Below are 22,159 nucleotides of genomic sequence, written 5' to 3'. Positions count from 1 at the left end.
CTTGGTTGTTGGTCCTTATGAGCCTGGGCTGAGTCAAGCTCTCCTTTTCCAGGAAAGGATGCAGCTGGGATAGGGTCATTCTAAATCTTTCCTAATGAAGCTGGTAGAAAAAGAAATGCAGACTTGAGACTAGAATGAATATAAACAAGAGAGAACTTGATTGTAGCCCAAAGGAGAAAGAGTCCTGGACTCTGGTCTTCCTCCCAAAATCTGCAAATCTCTCTCCAGTGCCAAATGCACAAGCAAGCACCTGGAGGAGGGACTAGGACTCTGGTATGCCTGCAAGAGATCTGCACCAAAGTCAGAGAAAGGCATGCAAACCAACTATTTCATAAGTAGAAATTAGCTTCCAGCCCAGTTCACGCAAATAACTAATTCCACTCTTTTAACATATACACTCCAGTTACCACAGCAGTTTAAAAATGCAAAATCAGTCTCAAATCTCACTATCCTCAAACGCCCAGTATATGTCACATAGCACTATATTCTAAAGTGCGCAAATGCAGAATGTATTTTCCCAAACAGCAGCAGAAGTGTCTCAATCAGGCCCACACAAGGAACAGAGAGAAGCACGAGAGAAGCAGGAGAACAAGGTACAAGGTGAAAGGACTTTATGACAGCATTCTCCACCTCATAATCCAATATGATTGAATCCTGCTGGCTTAAACAGAAAATGCTTAATACATGCTCTGTCCAGAGTAAAAGAAAGAAGAAAATAAAGTAAAAAAAGAAAAAAAGAAAGAAGTAAAATTCACAGCAATCCACATGATGGTGAGTTTTCAGTGCACAAAACAGCAGCACTGTCTAGATCAAAAGATGGATCATACAATGGAATTGAATATACAAATAATCATGTATTTAAATTATATACTTAAAAGCAAAATATGAAAGGACAGCTGGCTCACCTCACCACGATAGTTCGCTGCATTTAGTGCCAGAAAGTCTTCATTGTAGTTCTCAGAGAAGTTAAGAGCATTCACCAGATGAGCAGCAACATGTAGGACTAAAAAAAAAAAAAAAAAAAACCGAGTAAAGCTGAAATCCGTAAACAAGATATAGATATTCCCCTGAAGAAAAGTGGCTACCCAGATGCCAAGCTATAAACATATCACCTGCGTGAGATGCATCAGGGACTAAGGATTTCTTTTTCTAAAGTAAATTGGGTTATAGATATTCATGGCAGAAAGCTGTATGTATTATGTATTTTAAAGTTTTTTTCACACTACAGCAATCATTTCTGTACTGCAACGCTTCAGCTGGGAGACAACATTCAGAGGTGTCCACCCAAGAATATTTCTTCTTCACTGAATTAGGTATTTGTCTCCACTGCTCGCTCTTCTGCAGATAAGCCTGGAGCTCCCTGCTTCTTCACTCTAATTCCTTAGGCACAATGCAGGGTCACTTGTAATAGCAGATTTTGACCTGATCTCATATACCTGTCCTTTTAGAAACTGGAATTTTAAGGAAAGGCTCAGCATTAGAATGTAAGCCCATGTGTTTACAGGAAAAAATAATCGAAAACCCACACACATCCGAGAAAGCATTCACAATTTAAGGCAGGGAAGCACAGAGCAAGACTACCCCCAAATGTACTGTACAAGAAAAACCTCAAAGTACTGCTTCAATGTTTCCCAAACAAGCCGAGTAAGATCTCACCTGAAAAGATGCATATTGTAACACCACACGTCACGTGGAAAGTTTTACTTTTATCTAGGAGCCTTCTGGTTTTCCTGCTGGCAACCTAATAAGAAAAGAATTCAAGCAATCTCTCTTCTAAAACAAAGCAAAATAAAAAAAAAAACTAAGACCAACTGAGGTGATTTAATAGCAACTTCAGCTTTTACTAGGTTTAACACCCTTGCAAGCACAGTACCTAAATTTAAAACTACAGGATTATGTCAATAGGCCAATTTTGAGGTCTTAATGAAGAAATTACAGTTGGACCTGTATTACATAGATGTCAAAAGCGCCTAAAGTTATATCCCTTTTGGCCTTAAAACTTAGGAATTCCAGCACTAATTGCTATAGGCTTCACTAACTCTTTAGTGAGAGGATCAGAGGGAAAGGTATATTTGCATACATATATGCATCTATAGGCATCAACTCTTATAGGTACTGTCACATGACAAACAGAACTCACAGGTTCAATTTGCAACCATCTAGAAAACACAGATGTTCCTCAAAAGCATTACTGTAAAAGGAACCGGTGAATCACAAACAAGCAAAACTATTGTTTACTGAATACTGGTACAGAAAACAAACCCTCTTAGCTTTGCCAGAACTTTTTTTTTTCTCCCATGGTAACAAATATATCAGGTTGGGTATTTTTATTTAAAGTTCTATCATCTCTAGTAGGACACTTCTGGTTACGCAGAGATGAAGTTCTTTTTCCCCTGTTGAATTCTACCAGGAAGCAGTAGAGAGGACACAGATGTCTTTAATATTAAAGAGTTGGGAAAGAAAGAGACTTCGTCTGGTTACATTTCCACAGCAACTCCCGTCCTTCAAAAATGCATTGAAGAAAGCTTGCTCACAACAAGTCCGATCAAACCAGACAATGCCAGCCAAGGCATTGTCTTCAAAGGAGCCGTGAATCTAGGCTGAATGTCTGATACGTGCACCCTGCAGGCACATACTGTATAATAAACAGGGATATAACAGATTTTTTCCTATTATTTTTAGACTAAACAGGGACCAGGGCCCTCCTCTTCTCAACTGCTGCATGCTGAGGACAGTACTTACCTTCTGAGATCCCCGCAGGAAGGCCAAGAGGACACGGCACATTGGTAGAAGGACCAGGCAGCAGTTGAGATTGAGGACAGATGCTGAAGCTCTGCTAACACACAATCCTAGCTGAACAAATACAGCAAGAGTTAGATTACAGGGAGAAAAGATGCTCTAATGGTTCGCGTGTCAGTATTCAACCTCCTCTTCTTTACTGTGAAACCAAACGGTTCCCATGCTCTCTTGACTCATCAGAATAGTGGAGTTTCATGTTTTACATGTACTGGAAAAACCACTGTTCACACAGCATGCTATGCTGTTCTCCGAGGGAAACAGCTCTCACCTTTGCATCAAAAAATTAGTCAAAATTAATTTTGTCAGGAATAATGTCAGCAAATGACAATTTTCTACTGAAACAACCAATATCTTCATTAGTGCTCAAAGCCATATGGAACAAAGCATATCTGAGACAACAATAAGCATCCACCGAGAAATTACCCGAAAGCTTCAACAGACATAATTAAATAAGAAAGAGGGATAAACACTATGAAGACACTAGACAGCCACTTAAGTAAAGTGTAATGATTTTCTGGTAAGCAAGCCAGAAGAAGATGTGAAAAAAAACCTGATTCAATTAAACTGAAATGATAATATTGTTTCAATGACTGTTATGGAATTGTCACAAAACTCCTCATCCATTCACACTATGCAGTGCCATATTTGGACCTAAAGAAAGTAGGTTTTCTTCATTTTAACTACTCAGTAGCTGAAATCTAATTTGAGTAATGCTTTCACTGGTGCATTTGAAACTTGCATAATTAGAACAAAAACACTTGTCAAATAAATGAACAAAGCACGCATTAATGTCATAATCCTGTATTTTTTAATCTTATTATATTCTCTCATTCATTTATGATTTTTAAAGAAGTTAGCAAAATGCCATTGTTCTCCTAGTTATTAGGTTGAATTACCATTTTACTAGCTTATATAAAAGATGCTTTCAGACTGTCAACAGATTTCTGGAAGGATACTTCTTAGAATGTTCTCTAAACCCCAAGTTTTTCAACTACTGAAGAAATTAATAAAAAGCTATTATAATATTATAAGATAAACTCAAATACTGCAGAGGTATGTGAACGATTTGAACAGGTACAAATTATCTAATAAAAATTACTAAAGATTATTACTTTTTCAAAATTAAACTTTATGTCAAAAAGACCCCACTTGTTATTTCTCAGTCAAAAGAAATTTCATCAGTGAAAAATTTATTATATTCATATCTTTTGTATCAAGAAGAAGAAATAAAATTGGAGAGAAACAAAGAGGTTTTATTTGTTTGGAAATATATTTTTTTACAAAAATTATTAGAAAAGCCTTGTAATTTCAAAATTTATAATTGCTATTAAGTTGGTTTTTTACAGACTTACCTACATGTCACAGAAATGGATGAATACATAAACTAGTAAAAATAAAGTAAACAAAATAACTGGACTTCAGCATGTCTATCAAGATGACAAGCACGATGGCATGACAGGAGCTTCTCAGTACCATAAAACATCAAAACTGCCTACTGTCACAGTTAGTAACACTCACGTACCCCACTTTCTCTGCAGTACATCTGGGCACAAAACCAGTAGGTAACCAGAAGGCAAAGATGTTCAATCTGCCTGAAGCATCAAGCTCCCCACCTAAATCCCATTTCTCTTCTGGCTCTACTTTACATTATTTGGTTAGACCTGAGTGCTAGGGACTTCCTCACCAGACACTACCACCTTCCACAGAACGAAGCAGTCCTAAGGGCACCTTCTCTCAAAAGTTGCCCCTGAGAAGTAGGAGGAATTACCCCACAAAATGTGCTCTGCCTTGTTCTCTGCCATGTAAACGTGGGATCCCTGGCAAACGTCCCAGGAGCAGATCTCACAGAAGTTACACTGAGAGTGACACTTACAAGAGAGGCATCTCTAACCTACTGAATGATAGAAAATAAGACTAGAATGAACCACATCACTTAGTTCTTTCCCACTCTCCAGACCTCCTCCACTATTTCTTCCAATGCACTGCTAGTCTTTTTTCTCCTTACATAAAACCTCCCTTGCTTCTATTATTTCATCTGTTACTTCACACTCTGTTCACATGCACAATAAGAGATTATTCTGGCTGCTTTTCTCTCACAAGTCATGTTCTTCATATTTTAGATCATCCTCTCCTCCCTGCCCTGGGCTCTCCCAACTGGTCCAGAGCCCAAGTGCAATGACTACAACCGAGCACCAGCTACAATGGCCACAACCTCAGCAACTGAGCTGAGATTTTACTGAATGCTGATGTCACTTTCCACTTCAAAGTATGATAAAAAACAAAAAAAATGTGAACAACCACAACAAATATTTCTCTATCCTTGCCCACAGTAGCTTAAAGTGACTTTAGAACAAAATATATTTGGACTATCAGATAAAATGGCAATACCCTTGAAATGATTGGACTTAATGGCAAGTAAAATGTCTCTATAATGTGCTGCTTCCATCTACAAGACTGCCTCTATTTTCATTAATTATTATTCCTCTAAAGAGAAGCTAAAAATAAGCTATACACCTCGTAAAAGCAGTAAGTCCAAAGACATGATCCTTAAACACATATAAGCATTTTTATTAGAGCTTGCGGATATGCTACAGTATTTCAGTGATTAAATGAGCATGATTTGAAAAACTGAAGAATTATGTGGAAGTAACATTATGCAAAACCAAGAAGTAAACTGAACCATTTGTGTAGCTCTTGACTAACACCCAAAAGCTGAAAAAAGTTTCAATACAATTAATAAGTAAAGCAATTAAAAAATTTTAATAATTTCTATTATATGACCTACATGATGCATCATTAGTTTCTTGAGAATCTTTGTTGTCTTTGAGTTTAAACACAAACCAGGCATGATATCAATTATCCAAGACTTCATTTATCAAGCACAACTATTCTTCTTACAAAACTTCAACAAAACAGTCTAGTTTGCAGTAGTCTAGAATAGTTAATTCTACACTGTATAGTATTAAATGAATGAAAATGCCAAATAATTTAACTAGTACAATATGCTGATATGAATCAGCTATGAGTCGAAAAAGCTACCCTACTAACCTTCCTTTGTGTTTTCCATGCCACCATTTAACAAAGAGCAAATATTCATTCATAATGCAATTACTATGGAAGAATGCCCTTACATTAATTCTAATTCAATGCTATCAGCATCTGTACAAAGGAAAAAAAAAATTAAAAAAAAAAGAGAGCAGGAAATGACTTCTTCAAATATGCAGTGCACTTCTAGGAAAGTGCGATTCAAATATTTTCACCAATGGTTCACTTAAGGTATTATTCTGAAGAAATAAAGTTGGGCATGTTTGCTGCAACAAGTCCACGACCAATTTGAAAACAATGGTAAAGTAACACATGTAACAATGCTTAGAATCACAATTCATGCAAGACCCAGAAGAATAACAGTACTAAGTTTGCTCTTAACATATATCCAAAGGCTAAAAATATCCCCATGAAACTAATTCCTTCCAAATGGTTTCCAAGCGGTCTCTTTCTTGACTTCCTTTGCATTGCCTGGGTGGCATAGTAACGAATTAACACAGTGCATTGTTGGATTTTTAAACAATAGTAGAATAAAAGATGATTTTTGCTCCAAGGCAACTCACTGGTTCTAGAATGGAATATATATTCTTATTAAGTAGCTAAGAAATGAGAGAAATATAATCCTTTTTTCTTCCTAAGATTATCTTTGTCTTAAGGGGAAAAAAAAGTATTATTTCATGTTAGTAACATGTGACATTTCTGTAGGATCAAAAAGAGAGAAAAAAACACCCCCAAAATCTCTGCTGGACACTCTCTTTTATCCACTTCTGCCAATATCAAATCCAAGCACTTGACAACCTCCTTCTGTACTCTGCCTACCCAGTACCACACATGCTGTTATCCCATTTCATGGAGGGGCAAAGGGGCACAGAAAAACTAAAGGATTAATTGAACTCACAGAGGAAATCTGTCACAAGGATAGTAGGGAACTGGACCCAATAAAAACTCAAATCCTAAAAACTAGGCTAGATTTTTTTCTCCAGACAAGTATAAAGCAATCACCATATTCTCCTCCAAAGCAGCAGAAAAGGGCTCCAGAGATGTAGTGGGAATGTAAGTCCTCCAGCTATCCCTGTCTGATGTACAGTCCCAGAGAAATCAGGATGGACTCCTGGCTACGCTTATACAACGTAAAAAGTAGGACAGAGAAGCAAAGAGTCAGTTCTCCTTGGATGTTCTGTGTGTTGCTGCCAGCAAAGTAGGGGAAATGAGCTTCTCTGTACTTAGGCAAATGATTTCAGGATTAGGTTGAGGGCTAAAGTAACTTACTGTGTACCACAGAATCCCCAAAAGTTCATCAGTTATAAACACAGAGATGATCGTTACCTGCAACTGCTGTGCAGAAAAATCTAGTATCCAATACATGGTTGCAAAACATACTGGAGAGCAGAATACAGGAAGGCTTCAACAAATACTGTCCTATCTCACCTTTCAAGCCCACCTTGTAGCAAAAAAATGGAAGAATACCGCAAATCCTTCCTCGCCTAAAAGTGATGCGATTCTGTTTCCCAAGACCTCACCATCTACAAGCAACAATCCTAAACAGGTCATGGGGCAGCAGAGACACCACACTTGATGCTCTCTCTGGAGGCCTTTCTTTGAACTTTTTCAATCTTCTGTGGTTCAGGGTAACTTGAAAGGTTGCGGGCAGACTCATAAGCCACATACTGCTCTGCAGACACAGGTCACAGACCACCTCCCCAAATCAGTACTGGAGCAGGTAAAACTATTTATTTTCATAGGTGGGACAAAGTGTGCTACACAATGTGCCTCCTTTTGACCTGACTTCCTCTTCTTCATAGATAGAGTACCCCTTGTTTTGAGTAACAGAGCACAGATAATCTAAGATGAAGGAGAGATCTGAATTGTACGGATAGCAATTACTGCCCCTAGGCCTGACAAATCTGGTTGGAGATCTAGCAAAAAAATCCCAAAGCAGCTGAAGGGAAGGAAAATGCGAGGGTAGCGGAAACCTACCAGAACATGTGAAAATTTCTACAAAAGTTTGACTTAGTTTTGTTCCTGAAGATGGAAGGTTTCGAGGCAAGACTCTGTAAATCCCAACCTCATGTACTGCAACCCTTTAAAAATTATTTTAAGGCTAAGTGGTGTAATATTTCTGAATCACATTTGAAAAAAAAAAAAAAAAAAAAAAAAAAAAAACAAAAAAAAAAAAAAAGTGTATTAAGTATTTAAAAAAAACCTAACAACAAAAACCAGCAATCCTTTACACAGAGAATTTAACAGCAGCCCAATTCTCTATGCTAATTCAACTTCAGTCTTCTGCTTGCATATATGAATCAGAAGTTGGATATGATATTATAGAAAGGGAGAAACATCAGGAGTGGACAACGGCAACAATATTTTTAGCTCTTTCATGAGGTATGGGGTATCTTCCCTGCACTACTGAGAATCAATATTCTTACCATTCACTTGTAACTCACCAAACAGGCATTCCCTGAAGGTTTTCCTTCTCTTTTTGTCCACATATTTAGGTTACATTCTCACTTTATACGCAGTCCCTTTGCGTTAGATGTACTCCTTCCGCTTAAATCAGTCATTCAATCTGAAGAAAGCAACTATCTTAACCTGGAATTCAATATCAGCTTCCAACTTCTCTGATAATCTCCAAACGAAGTGTATTCATTTACAAGATTTCAGACCAAATGTTCATCTTTATTAACCTATTAATCAGTTAATTTAGTCTGTTAGAATCCTGACCTCAGGAAATAAAATTTTAAAAAATACTTTTGTTGGTGTTGCTGAGTTACAGCTTTCTTTTCGTGCCAGGCAGAACGATACACACACAGACTGGAAGGGATCTGAAGTTATCTTCCAGATTTGAGTGTTCCAGACCATCCTTATTCTGCAGCAACATCACAAAGCGTGACAGTATTTTATACCTTAATTAGCAACAAGAGCTTGAATGGTTGATGTCGCAAGATGCAGCATGATCTAAACTCCACAAATTCAGTCATGAATCAAGGGATTAAGGGTACCCAAGTCCCTGCAAGACATTCACAACACAGTGCAACTCATGGCCAGAGCAGGAAGTTGCTTATTGTCATATCTGAGTCACAGTCACACAGAAGTGATGCAACGTCTGCTGCTAAGGGCTTCCTTTATGTTGAATTATTTCCCCTTACCACAACACAGTAGGTAACATGGGCTGTAAAACTGGTCTTCTGGAGTGTAATGCAGCTATTTTTATTTTAAGATCTGCCATTGTTGGACTACCACGGGAACTCTGCAATAATACATAATATAATGCATAATCAGCCAAAGAAACATTTTGGCCATAATTCAGTTCTGTTCTACACAGAGTATTATGCCATAATCATCTTAGAATGAGGGGCAATGATGACAAGAAGACTATTTTTAACACAAGACTACATGATACAGTAGTAAAAATTTCAGTTAATTATTTGAGTTGTACCTCTACTAATTGAACCACCATTATGGACAGTTTCACAAGAAGTTCTGCAAAGGTGGAAGTTCTCCCATAAAAGTTAACAATATAGATGTCCTTCACAGGATTACTGCTACTTGAGCTAAAAAACAAAACAAACAAAACAAAACCAAACAAGCAAACAGAAGAACTACATGGTGCAAAACCCAAGTTCTTCATTGGCTCATAATGGAGAATAATCTCAGCAATGATGCTGAACTGTGGGCTGCTCGGGAAGGACAAAGAGTTGAAGGAAAAAATGTTTTGGCAAACAAAAAATCTAGAATGAGTCAAAGAGAATGCAATTCAAGAAGAGATTTACTTGCAAATTCAAGGGGACTATCACGATAAGGTCTTGTGGATTAACACACTCAGTCTTTACTAGGGAGTCCTGCATAAATATAGCTTCCATAGCAACATAAATCCAGTATTAGACATTTTTGTTACATGTAACACTCTAAAAAGCAAATCCCAAATAGCCTGGTTACAAGACAATTAAATAGCAAAACCACGATGCATTAAGGAAAATAAAGGGTCACGATACACTACTCCCTCCAATGCTTAGATTTGTGGGGGAAGCAGGCTGCAGTGTGGTTGCATAAGGATCAATGAAAGCAGAGTTTGGCCTTAATTAGTAAAATCTCTATCATTACTATATACTAACAAGGAGACACATGCAAGTTACTGGAACATCTGGAATATATTCCAAGCAGTGAATAAAGATGACATAAATGTGATGCACAGTACTGCACAGTAAGAAGGCAGCAACTGTATAGATAAAAAAAGTGAGGTAGCACTTTTCCTGTTCAGTCCCATTTTCAGTTATTCAATCTTTTCCAAAAAGAGATCCTTCTGAGATGCATTTTGTTCACTTTGGTCTGAAACCCAGAAGCTTATCTCTTGCATTAACATCCATTTGACTACATTAGAGTTATTTGCGCAGGGCCTAGACAGGGAATAGGGAAAAAAGACCTTTAACGCCATGACAAAATGAGCCCAATGCTCTTTCTATTCATGGGAAACTCAAGCAACAAGAAACAGGCGTTTCATTTAATGCTGTCAAAAGCAAGATTTGAGTTCTGTAAGGCCAATACTGAATTTAGGACTGAATTTGTTGGTCAGACACAAGCAAACTTGTTGGAAAAAAATACAGCCAAGCTAATCTAAAGGGACAAATCTTGAAGTCTGCAAAGAAATTAATCATCTGGACAATTTCTCTCACTGAGCAGACACAAAACCTCCAACAATGAAGGTTTTGGAGTCACGTCAAGTAATTTATGAACCTTCCTTTCTGTAATTCATGCCTACTCCATCTTGTAGTATCTATTATGAACATGAAGATGCAAATATTCCTTTCCTCTTTGCCACACTCTTTTATAAGAAATCCATGCCTGTTGTGTGCTTCCCAGGCTTCTCTTCAAGCAATGTAAGGCCACAAGTTAACATTTATTAAATTATGAAAAACTGAGATTCTTTATCTGAATCATGTTCCTGAACCAGCAGCAATGAACGCATTCATGCAGTAAGACTATAGGATCTGCAGTGTTACAAGCAATTAAGTATCCAAAGGGATGGTTCATCAAGGCAGAAGTACTGGGAAAGGGTTTACATCCACTAGGTTCTGGTTGAATTTACACAAGAATCATATAATCACAGAATTACTCTAGTTGGAAGGGACCTTGGGATGTCTCTATTCCAACCTCCTGCTCTAAGCAGGTTCAACACCAAACTCAGACTAAGTTTGCTCAGAGTTTTCCCCAACTAGCTTTTGAAAACCTCCAGGGATGGAGATTCCGCAGTGAAGAGTTCATGGTCTCATTAACAGGACTCAAACTGAGCAAAGCAGTGACATTTGACACAACATAAATTTACCCACTACATTTTGTAGCATAGAATAGGCTGATTAACCTCCTCCTCCTCCTAGCACATCGGTGCCCGTGACTTATTTCTTCTCTTTGCACTTCCAGGACACTACCGTGCTCTTAGTGCCTCTTTACAGGTATAGAATTCAGGATCAGAAAGATTGTCATTGAAAGATTGAGTGGGAATTAGGAAGCTACATCATTTTAAAATCCTGTGCTAAGTATCTCGTTCAAGGTTGCAGAGGATGCAATCAGACAAGAATAAAACTGAGCCTCCTTCTTCTGCAGAAGGCTGAAGGCAAGTGAACCACTTCAGTGACCACTGAATGAAAGCCTAACCTCATTCTTTCTCCTTCTTCGCATCAGAAAGAAAAGACATGGCATGAAAATGTGGCAAGAGTTGAATATATTCAGAATATTCAGTCCAATACCTCATTTCATATCACAATCTGATTTCCTACAGCAACTCTTCTTGTTCTCCATCCTGTTACTTGGCAAACAATAAAATTACCTGTGTAAATCTTTCAGTGCTGCAAGTGCAGAAGTTCTTAAGGAGATTTTAGGCTATCATAGCATACAAAGAGAGAAAAAAGTTTCTTAGCAGACCACACTGAAAAACAAGAGAATTTTTTTTTATTAAAGAAATGACATTCTTTTTTGCCATTTTTTGTTAACTGGCTGGAAAAGGGAATCAATTTTCATGAAAGTATCTGTAAAAAAGTTAATTCTGTAAAGACAAAAAAAAAATCAACTGTTTAATTATAAATGAAGAATTTCCATCTAAACCTCAACATTTTCAATCAAGAAATGGCACACAGAGGCACTGCAAGCCACTCACACATGCATGGAACAGAGAGGAGACTGGTTATGCAGATGGGCCATGGGCCAGTGGCTACACAAACCAATATAGAAAAAGAAGAGGAGCAAAAATCCCCATGGAAGGTTAACAGCAGCCATGGTATGGATATGCTTACTCAGCTTCCTGAAGAGACTAATATTGGATTCAGTTTTCCCAACCCTTGCAAAATAATCTGTATGATTTATATGCATATACAAATATATACAGAGAAGAGAAGGGAGAAAGCGAACTTTAGGGCCTAAGGATGATATTTAAACAAACTGTAAAAAGTGAATTGTAATAATGTTTTACAGTCTTTAACATTTTCAAAATTTTTAAATTAGTTTCAGAACTTTGACCAGAAGTATTTTTTAGACTCAGCTCTTCACTTTCCTCCTCATTTTAGAAAGTCTTTAAACTTCTTTGGTATTTTTTCCCACAGCAGCAGACACAGTTAGACAAACTCAAACGCATGGCCTCCTGGTCCTCATCTCCTGACCAAGACAAGGAATCGGTTTCTTGAATCATCTCACAGGTTCTGAGCACACATTATATTACTTTGTACGTGCCTTTTATTCTGAAGTATAAGAAAACCAAAAAAAGACCAGATGATGAGCTGGTACAAGGCAGACGAGTCTTCTGAATTGAGAGGAACTTTGCTGATTGATATACCAGTTGACAGACTGGCCCAACATGTTGACCCAAGAACATTTGCTTTATAAGCAACCCACTTGTTCTGCCACAAACAAACACAGTTTTCAAATGGATGCACTGGGTTGCAAAGCCGTTAGAGATTATGATAAAATTAAACACGTTTTCATGCTTTTTCTGTCAAGAAAGTCATCATCATGAAGGGTTTAATTATTTTCGTTCCCTCCTTTTTGCACTACCTTTGCTAAAATCCATTTCTTGAACACATCCAAGTCAGCCATAAGAAGGGAAAAAAAAAAAAAAAAAGATAAGTATATCAGGTCAACTTACTTTCAAACAAGTTCACAAAAGCTTATGGAACTGGCTAGCTATGGCAATGATATAAATCATATGAAAAAATATATACTGGATCTACCAAAGATAAAACCCAGAGGGTCTACAGCAGGTTAGATTGTGCATCATCTGTGCTTTAACCCCATGTCAACTTTCCATGGAAATCCATTCCCAAGTATGACACAGTGTTACAAAGCATCATGTTATTCATCCACTTTTTCGTGGGTTCTCAAATTCTGACCAACCCTAGAGCATTTTCCAGAAAGCTGTTAACCCTTAATCTATCCCTTTGTATAGAAGTCGTTCCAAAGAACTGCAACGGTGTAGCTGTGGATAACTTCACAAGACAGACCAGTATCTCACTTCCCCAAATTATCTTTTTGGGTTCTTCTGGTAGTGGTGGATGTTACCTTTGCTAAATCAAAATAGTCAAATTTTCATTAAACCATTCAGATTCCAAGAATTTGTTATTAGAAAACACAACTAAAATTACATACATTACAATGATTTACACAGAATGGAGGATCTATGAGGATGACACAGACCGAAGAGAACTAAGACTTATCAGAAGAATTCCTTCAGCAAATACGTATCGCAATAATGGGATTAGAAAGAATTTGCCAGCACGAGCCCATAAGCTTGGCTAATGTTTTGATGACAAAAAGTTGAGCTCCAGTCCTCTGTTGAGCATGTTTGTGTTCCTGTGAGACTGCCTGCAGCTGGGAACACCGGGAGGGAGGAGAGGAGGGGGAAGGATAGCTGTCCCACACTTGACGGGCTCTTTTTCTTCTCAACTCTGTTCACTTTCTACTCCTAAACAACTGTCAACAGTATCCCAGTAATTTCCTACTTGATCTTTCCCCACTTTGCAGAGTTACCAGGCAGTTTGTGTCATCCTCAATTAGCAAATGCATTCTGTCCCTTTCCCATCTCCCAGCATCCCAATTTCCAGGGCAAAAAGTAAAGTCTGGGTCACTCACCCCTAACATCTGATGCAAATAATAATACTGCAGCCCTTGATAATAGAGCAGGAAGGTTTTCCAGAAGAGCCATACATTGAGGGAGAGCCAGAAAAACTAAAATGAAATACAAACAAGAGATTGTAAGTGAAAGAAAGTTACACGCGCAAATTTTTCAGCGTTAATTTCCTTCGCAAAACTCGTATGCCTGTAGTTTCATAAACACATGTACATGGAAAGGGAAAACAAACTTCAAGCATTTAGCATAAAATATTTTAAAATGTTAAAAGGAATAGCCCCTGTGTGAGAAATTTTCACTCTCACTGAGCTGGCGAAACCCCCCGCATACAAAACCCTACTCCAATCTTCAGTTAGGTATCGCAGCTAAAGGCTCGAAGAATAAAAACTACCAACAAAGAGACAAAGACAAAGGCAGGAAGAACTTGACCTCCAAGGAGACGCATCTTCTCCCCCAAACTTCACCAAAGAGGATCTCACAAAGGGCAAACACACGTCCAGCGTGCGCCGAGCCCCAGCACGACGCGGACTCCCGCACCGTCCCCGGGCCACGGGCACACGCGTGTACCTCTGCCAGCCGCCCACCGGGACGCGCACGGAGCGCATCCCCGCCACCCCCGCACCTACAGCCCTGCCCCCGGGCACCTCAGCCCGGCACGGCCGGGACCTCCTGCGCCCTGCCGCGGCCGAGCGGCCGAACCGCCCCGACCCCCGGCGCTCCTCGGTGCCGGCCCCGGCCGCCCAGCCGGCAGCACCCCCCGGCGCCCACCTCCCGAGCCTTTCCCGCGGGTCAGCCCCGCCGAGGGGACCCCCCCCCCCCCCCGCTCCTCCTCGCCGCGGGGAAGGGGGCAGCCCCCTACCAGAAAGAGATGTTTGCTCCCCTCATTAGCCAGCCAGCTCCTCCAGGACAGAGCCATGGCGCGGGCCGCCTGCGGGGCAGCAGCACCCGGGGGGCGGGTGGGAGAGCGGGGAGGTGGTGGGGGGGCGACGGGCGGGCGATCGAGCCCTCCTTTTCAGCCGGGCTGAGCCGGTCCTCCCCTCTCCCCACCCCTCACCCCCCGCCCTGTCTTCCGGCCGCCGGGTCCGGCCCCGCCGCTCCGCGCTCCGGCCCCGCCGCGGAGCACCGGGCGCTGCCCCTTTTGTCTGCCGCCCGCCGCCGCTTTGTGCGCCGCGCTGCCCGCGGGGCTCCCCCGGGAACCGCGGCGGAGCCGGGTGGAGGCGGCGGAAGGGGGGCCCGAAGGGGCTTTGGGCCGCCGGAGCCTCTGCCCCGGAGCGACGTGGCCGGCTTCTCGCATGTCCCCCACCTCGAAAAGCTCGTTTCCCCGCGGGGAAAACCCCGTCCGTGGGGTTTAACCCCCCCTCCCGCCCCCCACTCCCCGCCGGCTGAAATGTGATACGAAAGGCAGGAGGGAGTGGGGGAGCAGCGGCGCATGCAACCGTACTGCAAGTCGGGGGAAAACAAAGAGGCTGTCCGAGAAACTACTGTGGGGCTGTACGTGAGGTCTTCGAAAGCTGGGAAGGGCCGGACTGCGCTGTAAGGGGCTTGATCCTGCTCCATCAGGTGTCCCGGGGGGGCACGGGAAGAGGCAGGCTGCTGTGCCCAGCACAAAGCAACCGAGTGTGCCCGCGCAGCGGGTGTGTAATCCTACGGCAGCCGCGAGAAAGGGTGCTGTGGGCACCTCCACATCCACGGCGTCCCGAGTTCCAATTGCTATGCTTTGCAACCGGTCTGCTTTTTGTGGTGGTCTTTGTGTTTGGTTTGCGTTTGGTTTTTTGGTTTGGTTTTTTTTTTTTTTTTTTGGAGTGGGAGTTGCACCGGATACTGATTTTTATATTAAGAAAAAGCTTTTAAAAAACCCTTGTTGCTAGCAGCTTTTAAATACAACACCCTCGTTAGTCACCAGGGGAGCTTCCACTCCAAACCCGGCATTGTGGTGCACACGGCTGCTCCTTGATATAGCGGCAGCGATGACAGCTGGCAGCAGAGCAAGGCAGTTTTTTCCAGGAGATGCCAAGTCCAAGGAGCAGTGCCGAGAAGTCTCATCCAGTCCAGCTTGAGCTGGCTGTCTTTCTCTTACAACTCGGAAAGTTGCCGGGTTTTGTGTTCCTCATGAGCCACATACCAAAGGTCCAGAGAATATTGGGAGGAAGCTAAATACCTTCTTTCTCCAGTTCCATATAAAGATGGAGGGAGCGCCTGACACATATGTGGCCCTAAACTAAAGAGTACGAGTAGAGCATGGCTCCTGTGAAACTCAGTTGGGGCTACTTTGTCTGCGGCAGGAGCCCTGTCTCAGAAAGTGGCAGGATGAGGTGCCAGGTAAAGTTTTGGAACAGCAGGACAGAGAATTACAGCTATTTTATATCATCAAGTGACACTAAAAGGAGAACTAGTGAAAGGGAAAATACATATTTTGAATTTAAGGCTCACCAGAGCCAGTTTGATGCCAAAGCAGCTCTAAGCAGAAGAAATAGTATAGTTTATTTATCTTGTTTGCTGTTTCCATTCACTTCCTCATTTCTGTTGGAATGTAAGAGAAGCGGAAGCTGCTCACAGAGAACCAGATGATGAAACTTCTCTAGACAACCATGTCAAAGCTGGAATGACAGAAAAGACTTCTAGGATATGTCATGCCTAATAACGTGGGGCCTCGGCCAAAGCTGACGCCGCAGCAAGTGCAAACAAAACCAAAATAATTTGCCCGTGCCATATCCTATACTTCCAAATACTCTTAGAAATGTCTCTGAAAAATTAGCTTATGCAGGATTTCACTGCCCGCTTACATGAAGCTGATGACTCATGAGCCAGTGACTGCACTTCACTGCCCACATACCAAGTGCTGTAATGCATGTGGAGTACATGACTCATGCTCCAGTTGACACTGGATCTTACATCATATCTAGGTACAGAGCAAGGAGTGTGTTTTTGTAGAAAACATCCCCTTTTTCTTTCTCCCTGGAAGCAACCAAGGGTTTTGAATCAGTATGCCAAGAAGAGGCTGGCAGAGACCAGACGCACTTAATACGACTGCGTTCCTCCTCCATAGAAAAGGCTGAGCTTGCACTTGGCTAAATCATGCCTTCCCAGGGATCTCTGGAAGTTTCCTGTCTTCTTCCTCTGTTTTAAACCATCCCAGATGTATTATGAGCATGTGTTCTAAACTTCTTGGTAAGAGCACTCAGAAATTACCATAGATGCTAGTTATAACCTGAATAATTAGAAAAGTTATAACATGACTCTCAAACATCACTTGAGCACCAGCTCATCTCTTCTCTGCTTCCTGAACATCCATTCTTCAGTTATGACAGTCTTTGTCCTACCAGCCGACAGACCACTGTCATGGCAGGCAGTCCCTCTTAGAGACTGAGCACATACTTGCTCTGATAACGTTGCTTCTACTGCATCAGCAAAGTCACCCTTTCGCCTTTCGCACATTCGCCTTCCAAGCCGACTTCCTGCCAACATCGGCTACGCTCAGATCTACTCTCCCAGAGCTTATTCAGGTACTTTACAACACTTTGCTGGGCGTTGTAGTTGATGCTACAGACACGGCTTAAAAGATATCTGCTGCCAAAATTTTGCTTAAGTACCTGAGAGTAATCCAGATTCAAATCACCTAAACTCCTGGGTGTCTCCATCTCTCAGCCTATATGATCATCCTGCAACTTCCCGCAGTGACTGCACGTGTTGTGGGCACAACGCTGTGTCCTTCCAGTCTGGGGAGCGATCCAGGCACCTCGGCTTCTGCTCTGTTGCAATCTAGATTTAGGCAGACAGGCCCTTAAATTCTGCCTGCATCCCTAAGGGGGTTGATCCAGTATGCCTTCTCAGAGTATCTTCCCTTAACACTGAGCTCATGGGAGGAGAAGGAAATGTTGGCACCGATTTCATTACAGAGAACGGGAAAAGTGCAGTTTCTGCATAATAGCTGAGTGATTAGACCACTTGCCCAACAGTGGGAGAGCTGGATCTTTCTCAAAGAACTGAAGCCTGGCATTCACATCCCAGGAAAGTTTCCTAACCGCTGCCCTTCACTGGGGTTAAGGAAGGAAACAATCTCCAAGTGAGCCACTGTGCAGCCAGGAATGCAAGAGAGAGAGGTCAGAGAAAATCGGAAAGGCATGCTGGCCAAGTGGTAACAGCACGCATCTAAGGAAGGGAGAGGATCATCTAGGAAAAGGAGATTTGGGATGCTAGTTCATTTTTTGTTTCCATTGGAAGAAAAAATGCAGAACAAATTTCAAAATTCAAAATGTTCAGGAGAAAACTGCAATCACAGGAGAAACCAGAAACAAAAAGGTTTCCCCACAAATGAACTTCTTGTATTTCTTAGAAACTTTCTCATTAAACTTAAGCTACATGCTCTTTGCCTTCATCATTTTTACTGTAACTCTAGTATGTAGTCACAACATAAGGGTAAAATAGCAATCAAAATGTGTGTCACTCTTAAGATCTGTGCCATGTGAGTAATATCCTGTGCAATGGCATATGGCTTTTATGGCATTACATGTTGTGTCATTTCTTTCCTTTTTTGAAACTGGATCTTTACATTTGCTGCATACCACAAGATCAACTTGCTTTCTTGCATGCTCCCTGATGGACTCAGAGGCCTCCCTAGGGTGAAATGCTTCTCCAGATTTGGGTGACAGCCAAGTTTATTAATTTCAATGAAGCTGCAGTGATTCATGGTAATGCATTATTTACTGCTGCTGTAGTGTCTAGAAGTATTGGGCATGGCCCAGGCCCACGCTTTACCTTACCAGAAACGTAAAATTTATGCCCAAAGACTTCAAATGAAAAGTCAGACAATGACAGATGGAGATCTGATCCTCGATTCTTGTAGACACAGCAAAACAGGCAGCAAGGCGCGAGTGCACCGCTAGCATTAGCAGGCTGTGTTTTGGTTCTGTTGAACCTCTCTCCTAAATCAAGCCATTCAGCCACTGCTCAGCTCCATGCTACAAGTTCAAAAATATGACAGGAGGTCCTACAGTATTTTGTCCTCAAATAACCTCCTACACATTCCTGATTTAAACAACAAAGATAGCATGACAACTCCAACACACGGCAACATCGTTCATCACGAAAGAATGCAAGCACATAGCACATGGGGAAAATGTGTATAATAAATACAGCTGGAGTGCATTCCGTGACAATTTGAGAGAAATGTCAGCTACATTTATTTTTTCAACTGTTTGTAAGATTTTCTTGAACACTTATTACAAAATTGAACCACATATCTACAGATCATTAACACGCAGCATCTTGTACCTTTTAAAAGGTTTTAGGTCAAATCCACCTTCCACTGAATTTATAGGCCTTTCCTTGATTTCACTATGAGTGGGGACCAGGTCTGAGAATAGTACAAGGGTTAAAATGTACATTGCATTGATTTTAGAAGTTAAAGGAACTATTATATTCCCCCAAACTGGCATTCCAGAGATACTCAATTATTTCTGTATTTGGCCAATCATCAACTCTGTTTGAGCTTGACCAGTTCTGTAAAAAAAATTGCTAGCCTTATTTTACAACCTTTGAAGATGGAAATAAACACAACCTACCAAGCTAAATGATCCTTTAAATCATTATCCTTTGCTTTCTTTTTTTTTGTGGATGCACCATATTTTTGGACCAAACAAGACTAAAACCATTTTGGGAGCACTGGCATTATCATGTATTTTGCTGTTACATGGAAATAAATCTACCCTCAGAAATCCCTTTTCTCTTCAGTTTCAGGTAACTTATAATAAGTCACCTTTTTACTTTTTTCCTGGTTAACTGAATAGACTGTGCATTTAGTTCTTAATTCTTCCCTCCAAGACAAGGTTTCCAGAGTTGGAAGCATTTTAGTTGACATTTCATCTTTCTTTCTGAAGAGGAAACTCCTTCTTTTTATACAACAGTCCAAAACCAGGCTCACTAATATTATAGGTAGGAGTACGAGTATCTTAATACATTACAGGACACTCCTCTGCTTATATGCTAAGTTACTGCATTTGCCAATTTAGCTGCAGCACTGCACTGAAGATTATTAATGCTTCCAGACCATGAATAAAAGCTATTGAACAGAGCTGGTGTGGAAAAAAAGTTACTGAACAGTCACGCTAACACACTACCACTGAATAACAATCCCTTGTGATATGCACTTAATAAAAAAGTGATATCCTTCAAAGAGAGGCTTTAGTGGAATCATTAATAACTGAGTCTTGGAACAATCCATGAAATAAGTAAAAACTGGGGAAGAAATGCCTCATATCAGCACAGTTACTTCTCAGGTAGAAGAGGACAGCTGGTTAAGAGTGCGCAGCAATAATTTAAGACAAGAAATAAAACATTCTTTTACATCTCCAGTAGCTTGCATCCCAAGGTGACATAGTGTGTGCTAACATTGTGCCAGGCCATCCTGATTCAGTGCCAGGACACGAAGGTCAGTGCCAAATAATCTGCAGTATCCAAGTTTCCCAGGGGGCTCATCGAGAACACGTCAGTCCCGGTTAACTGAAAAATTTTAAACAATTACAGTACAAACTACAGCTCTTACAGTTTACTGAGCATAGTTTACAGAAACTCTTAAGTCTACAGTGCAACATCCAACAACATGCTTATGCAAGCATCATAAATATCAACATTGAGTAAACACTCATCATTCCCCAATTCTTGGAAAAACTTTTTTCCTCGGAAGACTGTAAAGTTAAAAGCATCAAGACTGCAGATCCAAGAAATTGGCACATTCTTCCGCATTAACTCTGCCAAACTGGTGTTTGCACTCTTACTACAAAGTTAGTGGGACAGGAAAAAAAAATTGGAAATGCAAGAGCAAAGGAGGGCACAAAGCTAACAGAGGAGCTCTGAGAACTAAAGCTGACTTTTATCCATGATCAAAAAAAAGTAAAATCAGGAAAGCACTTTTGATACTTCAAGATAAAAAGTGACCAGATTTTGGTCCGATATCCCAGATACTAGAAATTACTATCTGAGGAATAGTTCCTTCTTTGTCTATTCACATTGTCACACCACAGAATCCTCTTATAAAAGTGCAAACTTTATTGCTCTTATTTAATCTGGGGTTATATTTGTCTTTGTAAAACTTGCTCAAATCACTCATGTAAGTTCACTGCTCTCTGTATATTTGAGAAAGAAATTCCCATGGGAATGCAGAAAAGAGATATTCAGGTATTTCTCCCCTAATTTCTTTGCCTTAAAAAGTTTGTCTTCTGAAAGATGCCTTTAGGCTGCCTTCAGGATGCATCTCGCTGCCTGTACACATAGAGAATCTGAAGTGCAATACATGCTATTGCCAGAGATATGAAAATCCCCAAATGCTCACGTGCAGATGAAAGGTTGTAACAGCACCAGAAAAAAAAAAAATAAAAAAAAAAAAACCCAAACAAAAAAACCCAGAAAAACACATAAGCAATGACTGGAACCTGCCAGGCCAGTAGTACAAACTTAAGGCGGAAAAGTTGACTGTGCCATACAGCTGCACTTGCTGGGGAGTTGAGGAGTAATGCAAATATGATGAAAGAGCAAGATCTGCTTAGCTTGGAGAGAAATGGTGCTATGGGATTCAGTCAGACAAAGCAGCTACAGTTGGCAGTAGAAGTGTAAATACTAATGAGGGAAAGCACTCTACCATTCTTTAAATAAAGGGTAACACCAGTACGTGAATAAATATTTATACCCTCTTCATGATTAAATTTAGCCTGGAAACTAGATGAGGTGCAGTGAAGTGCTGGAACAGCTTTCCAGTAAGAGTAGTGGGGAAAAAAAAAAACCTTGTTAAATGTTAGAGCTCTATCATTTTATGAAAAGGACTGTATAATATCTTCCAGAGTTAAGTGGAAGACTGTTAAACGATCCAGTTTCAGAAAATGTCTTCCACTCCAAACACACCTTCCAGCAATCACTACAATGACTGGGGACTGCCACCAAGGACTCCCAACAGTCAGGCGCACGGTCCGGACTTCACCACTCCGTCTGGTTTTAGTAGCAGTTTTTGGGGTGAGAATTGCTAAGTTATTTCTGACGTTTTACTGTCAATTTAATATTGAACACAATGTTTCTCTCTCCTTCTTTTAATTAAAATCCTCTTGAACTTTCTTGAGAATGTGCCTATTATTGTCATAGTTATGGGGCCTTATTACAGAATTCAACTATTTTTGTAGAAGTAATACTTAATATTCTTACTTGGCAATTAACTGCACT

General features: G+C 40.7%; 1 protein-coding gene across 2 annotated transcripts in view; it reads right to left on the bottom strand.

The window, feature by feature from the left end:
• The window catches only part of NOX4 (NADPH oxidase 4), a 117,637-nt gene extending 102,719 nt beyond the window's left edge, over positions 1–14,918 (bottom strand). For both annotated transcript variants that reach the window (XM_030042543.1, XM_030042542.1), the window contains exons 1-5: positions 14,814–14,918; positions 13,957–14,052; positions 2,743–2,853; positions 1,657–1,741; positions 906–1,003 (exon numbers count right to left, since the gene is read on the bottom strand). In XM_030042543.1, coding sequence (XP_029898403.1) covers positions 906–1,003; positions 1,657–1,741; positions 2,743–2,853; positions 13,957–14,052; positions 14,814–14,870 — 447 coding nt within the window. In that variant the 5' untranslated portion in view covers positions 14,871–14,918. The remainder of the gene's footprint in view (positions 1–905; positions 1,004–1,656; positions 1,742–2,742; positions 2,854–13,956; positions 14,053–14,813) is intronic.
• Between the last annotated feature and the right edge of the window lie 7,241 nt (positions 14,919–22,159).

The sequence above is a fragment of the Aquila chrysaetos genome, chromosome 19, assembly GCF_900496995.4.
Source record: "Aquila chrysaetos chrysaetos chromosome 19, bAquChr1.4, whole genome shotgun sequence".
Classification (NCBI taxonomy): Eukaryota; Metazoa; Chordata; class Aves; order Accipitriformes; family Accipitridae; genus Aquila; species Aquila chrysaetos.
The sequence above is the reverse complement of the archived record's forward strand: the minus strand, read 5'-3'. Positions and strand labels throughout refer to the sequence as shown.